Genomic DNA, 12,667 nt, shown 5'->3' with positions numbered 1-12,667 from the left:
CTGTATATGCTCAGTTGTTACTTAAAATCTGGCTTTTCACTTTTTAAAGCATGAGAAAATAAGGATTCCAATTTACATGCCAAAAAGTAATAAAAATTTAACATGTCTGAAGACACCTACCATGTTTCAGCTTTGATAACATGGACTTCTCTGCATCTACTGATGCACTTTTTCCAACAAGCAGTCTTTTGGCCAAGTCTTTCTTATAAAATGCCTCAAACACATCTTTACCTGTACAGAAATTGAAGCAAAAATAAAATGCAAATGAAATAATACATTCTGTTTGCATCATCACACTTTAGGTTTGTGACATGAGCCTTTCTCATGATGTAGCATCAGCAGAACAGTATTTCCTACATAACAACAATGTGGAGACAACTAGTTTTTTTTTTTTATGTTAGTTATTTTCTTAACATACATTGCAAAATATTTAATTCTGGGTTTTTTTTGGTTTTTTCCCCATGAACACAGGCTGTCTTGTGTTTTCTGTTGGATCAGCTGTGAGCCACATGAAGTTATTCCAGGGTACAGAAGAATATTCTCCCTCCAATTATCAGATTTATTATAATTAAAGAAAGGAAAGGAGCTCCTATGCAGGAACAAAATAACCTTTGAAAGCCTAAGATGAAGAAAAAGTGACCAAACTCCTCTCACTGGGTTTGTCAGTAGACATTTGAAATAAAGAACTCGTACAGTCACCCACAAGCTTTCACAGCCTTAAACCAGAGCTCCCACAAGCCTTTTCTGTGGATAGTGCAAAGATACCAGCAGGTTGTTTCAGTCAAGAGGAAGAAATTCACCTTAATTCAAGGCACTCTTTCTGCTGCCTACAGCAGCCCCTCCTAATTCCTTGCAAACACTTTTCAAAGTGCCTGTAGCAGTATCTCTGGTGCACTCCATCCTTCCCTGATAAAGTGCTGTTTCTCAAGAGCCATTGAGATATTATTGAAAAGTCCAGTGCTCAGAAATTAACTACTAGTTACCATCTCCTTTTCAAAGGACTTTGACATGCTGGACATATCAAAATAAATATGCACTTTTAGCTCAGTACTACAAAAAATGCTAAGAGAAAAAAAGTTGGTCAAAATTTCAGATTACTGACAATAATTTCTTAGGCTGACAAACTGCCAGCGATACGGCCTTCATTCACTATCTCCATCCAATACCCTTTGCTTTTGACAGACATCATGACACAAATTATATTACTTTATGACTGTTTTTTGTCTGCTTTCCCATTATATCCTACTTGTTTTGGATTTTAAAAGGTAAGAACCACAGAGATCTCAGAACAGACTAACACAGAATTGGGTAGGTCCTGCTTATTCCATCCCAGGTCAGCCTACATGTCCCACTTCCCTCATAACAGTGACCATGTACCTCTATGGGATTCAACCACATATTTCTTCTCATATTCAACATAGGAAAAAAAAAATTCTCCTAACACATTCAAGGCTTTTGCTTCAATAGGAACATACGTTATGGAAGTGCATTTCAAAGGCAGTAAACCAGAGGATTAATATTTTCTCTCATTATTGAGACCTTCTCAGGCCTGATGAGCAAAACAAGTCATTAGTTGCTGGGTTTAAATGCACTTTGCACCTATGACATATTGAAGCAGGCAGGGAACATAAAATCTGTACTAACCTTTCTGTTCTCTGTCATTAGAGAAGTTGTGGTTACAAATGTGGGTAATTTATGTGAAAAAAACCTTCCACCAAAAGCTCTAAATCTCAGGTCTCCATTCACAGACTGTAAAAGCTCTGTAGCTTGCCAGTCTCCATAGAACAAATTTGTCCTCCCTGATGTATTTATTGTGCTTCTTCACATGTAAGGCAACCTGAATTTAAGACCAAGTCAAGCATGCTAAAAAAAGATCTCTTACACTCAGAGGAATGCAGTTTTGCTAGTAGGAAGGAAAACAGTTTCAATTGTTTAAACTGCAGACTGGTATTTCTTACCATGAATGAATCTAAATATGATCATAATTTTGTCAAGGATTCTTTCCAGCTCTTCATCTGTTGCTTCTTTATTACCAGCTCTCAATTTGGAATCCACATATTTTGCTACAAATAAATAAAACAGTTTAGCAGCTTTAAAAAAAAAAGAAACCAACTAAAATTACCAATGTAAGCATCTCCCACTAGGATTATCACTAGATATTAAAATATAGGACAAGCACTATATTTTCTGTTTTCCTTTTCCCCATCCCTATGTTCATTGGAATGATAGAGCCCTACTGTACTACAGCCATAATAGAAAAATATCAACAAATTGAATTGTCCAAGGGGAAAAAATAATACTGTATAATCATTACAATTAATGCATTATAAATTCCCACATTTTGTGTTATAGTCATAGCAAGCACATTACTTGTTGAAAGACAATGTTTTGGAAGTGTGCAATGCATATGAATGTATTTTATGAGAAAGAGAAACAAACAACACAAAGAAGACTGTACTCCTGTAGACCTTCACCATGTCCCTCATGCTCCCTTGGCAAGAACATACCAAAAATTCACCTCAAACAATGCTTTCTAGTTAGTAGCTTCAGAATGCCAGAAATAAGGTTAAGCCATGAGTTTAACTCAGTATTTATTAAGCCATATTAGTATCCTCATCCAACCTTTTGTGTAAGAAGGAAACCTTTGCAGTAGCCAAAACAGCACAATCCACAAATGAGAGCAACCCATGTCGTGGCATTAACCTGGATCACCACGTGTTGCAATTTGCCCTACATAAGGTTGGTTTTGGAAGGAAGCCACAAAATAAGTTGTATGTATACATGGAAAGAATGTATAGAGGGACAAAAAAAACCCAGCCTAGGAAACAGGATCCTCTCCTGATGTAAAATGCCTCAGCTCCGGGGGCTCCAGGCAAAACAAGAGTCTGAACAGCTTTTGCCAGACCAGGGACAAAGCCAGTAATAATACTTTTAAGATGTTCTTATTATTTATCTTTTTTTATTACTTCCCCCTTCAAGGCAATGACATTTCCCCCTCTAGTAAACCTCCTTGTATCTAAAGGCTTTAAAATTGTTCTCCCAGCTTCACCTTCAAGGTGGATGGGCTGTACTTACTCCTATCCCAGAGCTCTGTAAGATCCAGGGAACTCATCTACTACCCCAATTAAAAGCAGTTTCCTTCTTTTTGCCACAGCTTCCCCCTGGCCACTTATTCCCCTCGCAGCATCAGCATTCCACTCCCTGTGCAGCTGTTAGCACCAGGCACCGTGCAGAAAGCAGAGGGACAGCAGAGGTTGGCAGGCTCTGTCAGGATGCTGCACACACACCTAACAGCACACCCAAGCTTTTTGAACCCACAACACTCCCAACTTCACTTTTGCCTCCTGTCCCCAAACCAAGTCTCCTAAAGCAGAATGCGTACTGCATCACTATGGCACTAGCACACTCAGCAGCATTGTCTTATCATGCTTTCTACAGATTTTTGAAATATTTTACAGAAAAATATTTGTGTACCTATCAATTCTGCAGGCTTATTTGGTCTCTTGTTGATAAATGTTTCAAAGGACTCCTTCATCAAGTTTATAAATTTTTCATTTTTCTGAAAGCACACTTCTATGATATGGTCCACTTTATCCTTAAAATCTAGTAGCTCTTGCACCATATCCTTGTCCTTTTCAGGATTAACCACTATTGTTGTCCCAAAGTTCTGTAAAACAAACACTTTTGATAATAAAATACTTTAGAGTGCTACCTATCTCCCCCAACAGACACATTCACCCTCATTAAATTTATCAATAGGAAGAATATTTTTTTCACAGAGCTACTTATGTGATGTCAAGCTTTCAAAAAATGAGATGAATTGAAATTTCAAATAAAAATGCAGACACACATTAATGGATTTCAAACATTAGTGTTTGACCTAAAGATTATACACACTTAAAACAGAAGTTAAAATAAAAAAATATACACAGCAGACATGACTGTATGATGCACACGTTTAGTTAGATACAGAACTACATGATGTACGTAAAAGAAATTATATGGAAACTGCCTCAGTAATGTTAAATCCACTAGAGAGCTCTTGATAAAACAGGTGGTGAAAATTCAACCGTTGCTTATGACTCCAAGATTTCTCTTTGAGCAAGGGCTTAAGACTAAAAACACCCAGCTGTCCTGCAATAAGACAAAACTTTCCCATTTCCAAGAAGCAGTCAGACTCGACTTTCTTTTCTTGTGACTTTCTTTTCTTGTTCCTACCTCTATTATCTTAAAGTCAGAGATACACTACTATTTGTCTGATGAACCACAAACAACCTGTACAAGAGGGTTTTACAATTGTGTAGTAACACTGATCAGCACCCTAGACAGAATGTTCAGTTTTCCAAGGTGAGAATGAGGAATATCTGCACAGTAAGGGCAGAACAGTATTCAACAGGTATATTTTCACCAGCTAAAGTATGACAGCCAAAGCAAGAGTCAAAGAGAGATGGAAAAATCCCTCCCAAACCTCAGAATTTCCACTTCAATATCTAGTTATCTTTCCTTGAGATCCTTCTCAAGTAACATTTCAAACTAAAGCAAGACAAACACAAGGCTGACCAAGGTCCTTAGATTCAATATATAGACCACAGATTCACAGAAGTGACCTCTGAATGTCATCCAGTCTACCATATCTTAGACTTAGCACAATTTTCTCCTTAATTAACACAGCATTTGGACCTCACACAGTCTCTATCAGTTACATTCATCCCCCCTGTTCTGCAAATAGCAAACAGAATTACAGCAAGCTAACTGGCACTCCTGAAATCATAAAAACATGACTAGAGTAGAGCACAGACCTTCATCCCAGTAATGGGACATGCACTCAGTGTTTTTTCTTACACTGGCTCACAAGATAAATGTTCTTGAAGCCTCCCTCTGTCATACAGATTGTTTGAAAGGAGGAGATTTATTTACACTATATAAAATGACTTCTAGCTTTCTGAGTCTGTAAAAAAAAATACTTAAAAACAAAGCCATAAAACAACTGATTCTGAGGAACATAAGGTATGAGCCAACTCAACTTGCTGATGTGAAAGAAGAGCTTTACATCCTTCTTCTCTTATTTTCCTACCTATCCTGAACTCCTGCATCTTTCCTTGGGCAGCACCAGGACTTTTCTGTGAGCCACTTTATCTCACTAACCTGGCATAAAACTGACCTTGCCCAGGAGTTGTGTTAAAACAGCTCACAAATGAGTCCATGGAGCAGCAGGCAGCACAAGGGTTAAGCCAAGAGCTTCATCTGGGAGCAAGGGAGGAAGATCACTCCTTGGCCACAGCAAACTGTCCAACTAGCCTGGAAGCCTATGGATCCACAGCCTCCATATGGGTACACAGGAAAACACTGTGGAGCAAACTCCACCTTGGTTCTGGGGGCAGAGGTGAGACTGCTCTGTGGTACTGGTGCATCACAGACAAGGGTGTGCAGGAAAGGTAATTCTGAAATGAACTGATAAGCACTTAATCCTGAAGGCTGATGAACACGTGGACAGTTTGGCAGAGAACCACATAGGGAATTATCAACTCTGGAGAGAAGTACCTTCTGTGAAGCTTTCCTGCTTTCATCTTGCAAGAGCACTGGAGTGCAAATTCTCTGTGGCAGCATACTACATGCATCTTGTTCCTAGCAAACCAAATCTGAAATCTAAATCTATATTACATCTAAATACAACTTTGATGATGGCAAACTTTTCAATGACAATACCTTAAACATTCATCTGCACTTCCACATTAGTATGAGAACTTTGACGTACCTTGATGTATTCACTCCAATGCTGCAAAAGGATCTGCTGCCCACCTTTTACCCGGCTGAACAGCTGGTATGTCTGAGTCAAATCTGATATTCTATTTTCATCAAGCAGGTTATCAAGTCCTTATAAAATAAAATCAGAAGAAAGACCAAATTTGAATACAGTTGCATAAGTACAGTAGAAATATATTAGAAAAATCTCTGTGGAATACACCAAAAGACAAGACTCTCCAACGTGTTTAAAAGGTGTGGATTTTTATAAGACTAAATTTCCAAAAGCAAGTGATATGCTCAGGGTTAACATGACCCCTTGGTTAAACTCGCTGAAATAATTTATGGAATAATATTTTAAAACTATTTCAGCTGAAGTGCCTTCCTAACAAAGTGTTGTCTGTAGGTCTCTTACAGAACATCTATGCTTGATTTTAAGAGTACAGTTTAATCAAGAGATCTCACATAACTTCTAGAGAATGTCAGAAAACAATAAACTACATAAGCTGCCCCAGTAAAGATGAATATTTTGCAAAATTTTTTGCTCTGCAGAGTGGTGAGTCATGTTTTTAGATTAAAAATGTGCCATGAATTGTCTACACTCACACAAATGGAGACTACAAATTTCTTCCAAGCAACTTTTGCCTTTGTCAATTCACCTTACATGAGACCAGGCCTTGGAATGGAGAAGCAAAACACAAGGCAAATTTTGAAGGGTAACAGCTAGGTACACCTTTTTACATCTGAGAACATGATGAACAGAGTCCCAGTGTAATCAGTGATACATTGTCTAGTGTTGGTGACAGAGGCTGTTGTAATATGGGAGGGTAGCTTCAAAGATTTATGGCATTTAAAAAAAAACAACAGAAAGATTCCTTTAACAGAGGTTGACAACCAGCATCATCAGTGTAGGTGACTTTGTACAACTGTTCCCCTTCACAACACAGACTTCATTAGTTCCAATTTTCATACTTTATTAGATAACAAAGGATTTTCAGTCACTACTGAATTATCCCACTTCTACTATATTTTTAGTCTTAAAAATACTTTAGCTATATATTACAACTTACACACTCAGACTACCAACATTCAAGAATTCTGTCAGGTAAACTTTTGAATCACATTTTTCCTAAACTTTGAGGTGTGCCTTAACTTTTGAGATATGAGAAATATGGACATATTTTAAAACTATGTAAAATGACAGATTACAAAGTCTTCAACACATGTAATTGGTATTCTTTTGGCACTGAGCAAGGAATTAAGAAATGCTCATTCCTTCACATCCAAGCATCACCCCCTATTCATCTAAAGATGCCAATATACTGACTGCTTTGTTGCAGCCTGACTATGAAGCTTAACCTTCCATCTTTCCCTATCATATGAGCTGTGTGACTTCAGTATTTTATCACATACTTGAAAAATGAAAAATATGTACAGGAAAGTCATTTAAGACAAGGCTTCACACAACTATCAGAAAGTATTGCCACAGCCTTGGAAAATGTTATTATACTCACAATGGAAAAAAGTCACCCGTATCCAGTTAATGGCAATTGTAATAATGTAAGAATAAAAAGTTTCTTATACATATTCTGCATTTATAAGCTTCCCCCTCACCATATCAAACTGACTACTTCACATGCCTACTTCTAAGGAACAAAATCTACAAAAAGCTGTATCTTCTGCTTGGACTAAATATTAGGCTTTCACAGGTGGATTGCAAAATGCCCTGGATCAAATGAATGCAGGAAGTTATGTGGGTAGAATGATGCTACACTTTTTTTAAGTGCAGACATAGAACACAAAAGCTGATCAAACAATACTTAGTCCTAAAACATATTAGCTAGAAAAATGTGCAACTCTCTCCATACTTATATGGACCGTGCATTTGCATTATAAATCAATAAAAAGTTCCAATTAAAACAAGAGCAGATATTTTCTCTTTAAGCCAACCAACCAACAAACATGTTACTGGAAAAGTTACTTTAGAATAATACTTGAATTAAAAAGCAAGAAAAATTGACATATATCAACAAAGCAATTAATTATCCCTTATTCCTGTTTATGATAAGGTTAAGAATAGCTAAACTAGAGCAATCATGCTTATTGTTATGAATTTATTGAAAATGGTGAAATAATCTCAGAGTAGTTCAGATAAAACTGTGAGCATATGTCTATTTTTAAAAGGAGGACAATGGAAGAAGAGAAGGTGCTATGCACAACAAACCAAAATTGTTAAAAACAAGGACATGACAGAGCTCAGAGATATGAAACTGCTAGGGTCCTCTATTTTGCAGCAGTAAAGGAAACAGATATGTAAGAACAATTTAGTAGAAGATCTGAGGCTTAAAAAGATGCCTAGCACTAGAAAAGAAAAGGATCATTTAGGGATCAATGCTGCAAATCAAAAGAGACTGGGAGGGTTTAATAATCTTTAAAAATATGGAATTATATTTTAACTATTTCTTTCCACACATACAAGTTACTTGTCGTGATGGGTGTAGCAGTGTCATAAAGCTGGCTTTCTGTACCTGTGGTATTTTTTTCCATGGCTAATGTACCTCCTTAAATAAAAGCTGTGGAGTCTATAGTTATTGCAGAGTAAGAGAATCTGTTGCTTATCAGAGATTACATAATATTTTAAAATTACCTTTTTGCAAAATAGCTGCTAAGTGTTCTCCTAGTAGCTGTTTCTCCACACAGGCAATAAGTGGTTTCCTAAAAAAAAGGCAAGAAAGGTATGTAAGAAATACTAGAGTATAAGGGAATTGCAACTTGTCAGTGTATTTTTGAATTTGTGAAGGTTATAAAAGATTAAAAAAAAAATATATATATATATTAAAGATATTTAAAAAATCACCAGTTTTCCATTTAAAACAGGGGCTAGAAATTAAGACAAAAGTGTCACATCTGATCTAAGTCAAGGAAGAAGGGAGTATGTCATGTGTGCAACTAAAAACAAGATTCAGTTTTAATATTAAAAACCAAGCTCTTACATAGCAGAACAGAGATGCTTACATACCAAGAATCTGCATATATGTTTCTGAGAAAAAGCAACATTGACATGTTCTTGGAAACAAACAAGATAACAAACACAACAATATCCTCCAAAGGTTTGAACTCCAAATCAACACAATACATGCTGGTGTTATTAAAAACTTGCAACTTTTTATCCCATTGCATTATATACATACATAAGCATAAACTTACTAGAACCACATAACTCAAATTTGCAAAACATTTCAAATTTGTCCTTGATTTTCCCCTACTTTTTACTGTTACTGAAGTAATTGTTTGATATATTAACTTCAGACATGGCTAGAAAACAATGGCAAATTTTTCTTTCCATCCTTTATAGCCTAAAAGAAGAAATAAATGCCTGAAGTGCAAAGGGATAACTATTAAAAATACTTAAACTTTTTTCATTGTTTACCATATGACAGACCAGTTCTTTCTCCTTTAAAATTTACAAAACTGGTTCTCAGAACCCTTTATTTAGGTTTCCTAGAAGAGAAGTGCTTGACCCTTGATGGAAGCCATTTATTTCCACTTCCACTTCATGTCCTCATCTTTGTTATAGCACCACCTTACCTGAAACACCTCACAAATGATCTGCCTGACCTTCTGCACAACATATGATTTTTGTCCCTTCATCTCAAAAGATTAAGTTCAAATTTGGGAAGGTTCAGAGAAGGGAATAGGGATGAGCAAAGTATGGAGTGCAGTATGGAGTGAAACAACTGATGGAGTGTGTTAAGGCTCTTTTTTTCCAGGAGGGAGATGACCTACCCAGGATACAGTGCATTGACAGGCAGGGAAAACGTGGAAAGGAACTGACTGACCCCTTTCCCTTCCAGTGTAAGATCTGGAGGACATCAGTGATGATACTGGGAGCCAGATTTAAACAAAAGGAGATAACTTATCATGTGGTGGCCAGTGTAGTGCTGGCAGAGATGGAGAAGCTGATGTGAATTCCAGTGAGACAGCACAAGAGATCCATTGAATAATTCAAAACACACAAACCACATTAGGTTCAAAAAAATACCTTGTGCTGAAAACAGGCAGATACCAGGAGAGTATCAGAGCACCACACATACTTACTCCATTCTTTCTCTTGAGTGGTCATAAGGAAACATGAAAAACTAGTAAGACAGACCCCTGGTCTTAAACATACAGCCATTTTTATAGCCACTTCCATACTCCCTGAAACTTCCAACTACTCCTCTGTACAGCTGCTGACAGTCTCTAACTGTAGAAGAAGCAAAGGTTGTATAAATACCATGCTTTGCCCCAAAAGACCTGTTCTGCCTACAAAGGAAGTAAGGATAATTCATCTGCTGGAGACTGAGGGGCAGAGCTCTATTTCATAGAATCATCACAGGTTTGGGTTGGAAGGGACCACAAAGGTCATTTAGTTCCAAACCCCCTGCTATGGTCAGGGACACCTCCCACTAGACAAGGCTGCTCAAAGCCCCATCCAGGCTGTCCTTCAGCACTTCCAGGGAGGGGGCAGCCACAGCTTCCCTGGGAATCTTGTGCCAGTGTCTCATGCTAAAGAGTTTCTTCCCAATGTCTAAATTAAATCTACCCTCTTTCAGTTTAAAACTCTTCCCCCTCATCCAGTCACTCCATGCCCTTGTGAAAAGTCCCTCCTCAGCTTTCCTGTAGCCCCTCTTCAGGTACTGGGAGGCTGCTGTAAGGTGTCCCTGGAGCCTTCTCTTCTCCAGGCTTAACAACCCCAACTCTCTCAGTCTGTCTTCACAGGAAAGGTGCTCCAGCCCTCTGATCATCTTCCTGGCCTCCTCTATTTCCTAGGAAGCAGACAGAATGAGGACTTATCTTGACTGCTAGCTGGTGAACAAGACCTGAAGGTACCTTCTGTATGGCCTCAAAGTCATCTACTTCAGTCATCTACTGGCCAACCAGGAAAGAAGCCTATCCTGGTCAGCTGTCCAGAAAGACACAAGTACTGACGGGTTGAATAAATCCCTCTATGGGCTGCAACACCACACACTTCATGTGTTGCATAAATCTGGTTTGACATTTTTTTAACAGTGTTTCCCATGGTGGCTTTGTCCTGGAAGGATCATTTCCATCTCAAGATCAAACCCAGTAAGTGAATTTAACATCCTTTCTGCTCTTTTCATGTACACCTGGAGAGACAACATGACCTGAGGACAACTCAAGGGCACTAATTTTAAGAACTGCTGTTTCTTACAGCAAAGAAAGGAAAGTAGTGCCAAGCCTTCTATAAATAGGTTTCCAAGCCTTTAAATATGGACTGGATTCAAAGAAAGGACTTGATGCACATCTAGACACACTGGAAATATAATAAATAAATAAAAAAATATATGTCTAAATTATATATATAAATATATATATATAAACATATATATAAAAATATATATGTAAATATAATAAATAAATAAAAAAATAAACTAACCTAATTTTTTTACTTAAATAGTAAATAAATATATATATATATGTTTTGATGTTATACACAGAAATAGTTCCATACATTTTAATATCATTGATTTTGTTTGAAAAACTTAGTCACCTGCCTTCAGCATTTACAAAAAGAATTCAAGTTCGCATTTGCACCATGACGTGTAAGGCACATGCAAATACATACACATATGTATACTAATAAAATAGTAAGTTAAAAAGAAAATTTTTATTTGGTTGTCAACACTCAATGAAATACCAATACCTCACGTAGAAAATGAAAAATTAAATGAAATGTTATATTCTTTATTAACTGTGATGTTCTTTATTAAAAACAAAACAAACAACTGAACAGCTTACTGCAGGACATATTATATGTGGATCAATAGCATGTCATTGACTCTGCAGTGCTTCCTGAATGCACATTCTTACCCTAGCAAAACACACACTATTACTCAACATCTGACTGAAAAAGGGACAAGCTGCCTTGCACAATACATTGGTAGCAGCTGCACTCCAACTGATGTACTGTAAACTCACATCCTGGGCTGCTTATCAGTGATGTTCATGGTCTGCACCATTGCCATGACTTAACTTTTCCTTTCCTTTTTTTTAGCCTAATGAATCTTTCTTTCCCTTAAGTGATTTGTAGTTATTATCAGCACACAAACAGTTAAGATTAGCTACTATTTTGATAATACAAATTTGAGTTTTTATATAATTTTTGTTAACTTCAATTTATACTCAGATCATCCAGGACAAATTTTTCTCCTCTTACTATGAGTATATTTTGATTTTAAAGAAATCAGGTTTACTAAAAACAAAGCCTTAAAAAACCAAGCTGTATCACAAGTGCTGTCAACAATATCTGTAAGATAATATAGAGAGAATCTCTGTGTCTCTACAGCAATGGAGTATCACCTTTCTTTATAATGGATGCTTGACTTATGCTAAGAGTAACAAAATTTGTACTCACTGTGTGCTATGATCTAAATATGTTATTACTCTGTCTCCTTCTTCTTCCAAACGTTTATTAACATGGTGAAGGTATTCTGGAACCTAGTGAGAAAAGAGAATGTCAAATTCAACTTCAGAAGTATGAAAGGTAGGTAATCTTGCTCCATTACAACTATTTTAAGTGCCAAGTTTAAAGAGAGCACAAATTGGAAAGAAGTATTCCATCAGAATGTTGTTACGAACTATACATAAACTGTATTTTTATTAAACAGTGTTACTTGGTATTAAAAGTATTATAGCCACACTTGACTGACAGGAACAAAAAAGGAGAAATCTGAGAATTTTTGAGAGGAAGGTAATTTTTTTCTCAAAATCCTACAGGGTAAGGCTAGCTCTTAAGCTACCATGGAGGGGATTTTCATTATTGTGAAACATATCCTTCTATGATTTCAATAGGCAGTTTCTCCAGTGTGATATCTGTCCCTATGGAGAGCTGGAACAGTTATCACTGACACAGGTATGAAAC

At 36.9% G+C, this 12,667-nt stretch overlaps 1 protein-coding gene across 3 annotated transcripts in view; it reads right to left on the bottom strand.

The window, feature by feature from the left end:
* CUL4A (cullin 4A) overlaps window positions 1-12,667 on the bottom strand; it is a 38,860-nt gene that overhangs the window by 12,246 nt on the left and 13,947 nt on the right. Inside the window, exons 8-13 of one of the 3 annotated variants that reach the window (XR_011725873.1) lie at window positions 12,161-12,243; window positions 8,390-8,457; window positions 5,756-5,874; window positions 3,475-3,681; window positions 1,959-2,063; window positions 121-231 (exon numbers count right to left, since the gene is read on the bottom strand). Coding sequence is in view for 1 of the 3 variants with exons in the window: in XM_071743986.1 (XP_071600087.1) it covers window positions 121-231; window positions 1,959-2,063; window positions 3,475-3,667; window positions 5,756-5,874; window positions 8,390-8,457; window positions 12,161-12,243 (679 nt within the window). In the remaining 2 variants the exon portion in view is untranslated. The remainder of the gene's footprint in view (window positions 1-120; window positions 232-1,958; window positions 2,064-3,474; window positions 3,682-5,755; window positions 5,875-8,389; window positions 8,458-12,160; window positions 12,244-12,667) is intronic. The other 2 variants (XM_071743986.1, XR_011725874.1) reach the window with 2 other exon arrangements.

The sequence above is a fragment of the Heliangelus exortis genome, chromosome 1 (genome assembly GCF_036169615.1).
Source record: "Heliangelus exortis chromosome 1, bHelExo1.hap1, whole genome shotgun sequence".
Taxonomy (NCBI): Eukaryota; Metazoa; Chordata; class Aves; order Apodiformes; family Trochilidae; genus Heliangelus; species Heliangelus exortis.
The sequence above is the reverse complement of the archived record's forward strand: the minus strand, read 5'-3'. Positions and strand labels throughout refer to the sequence as shown.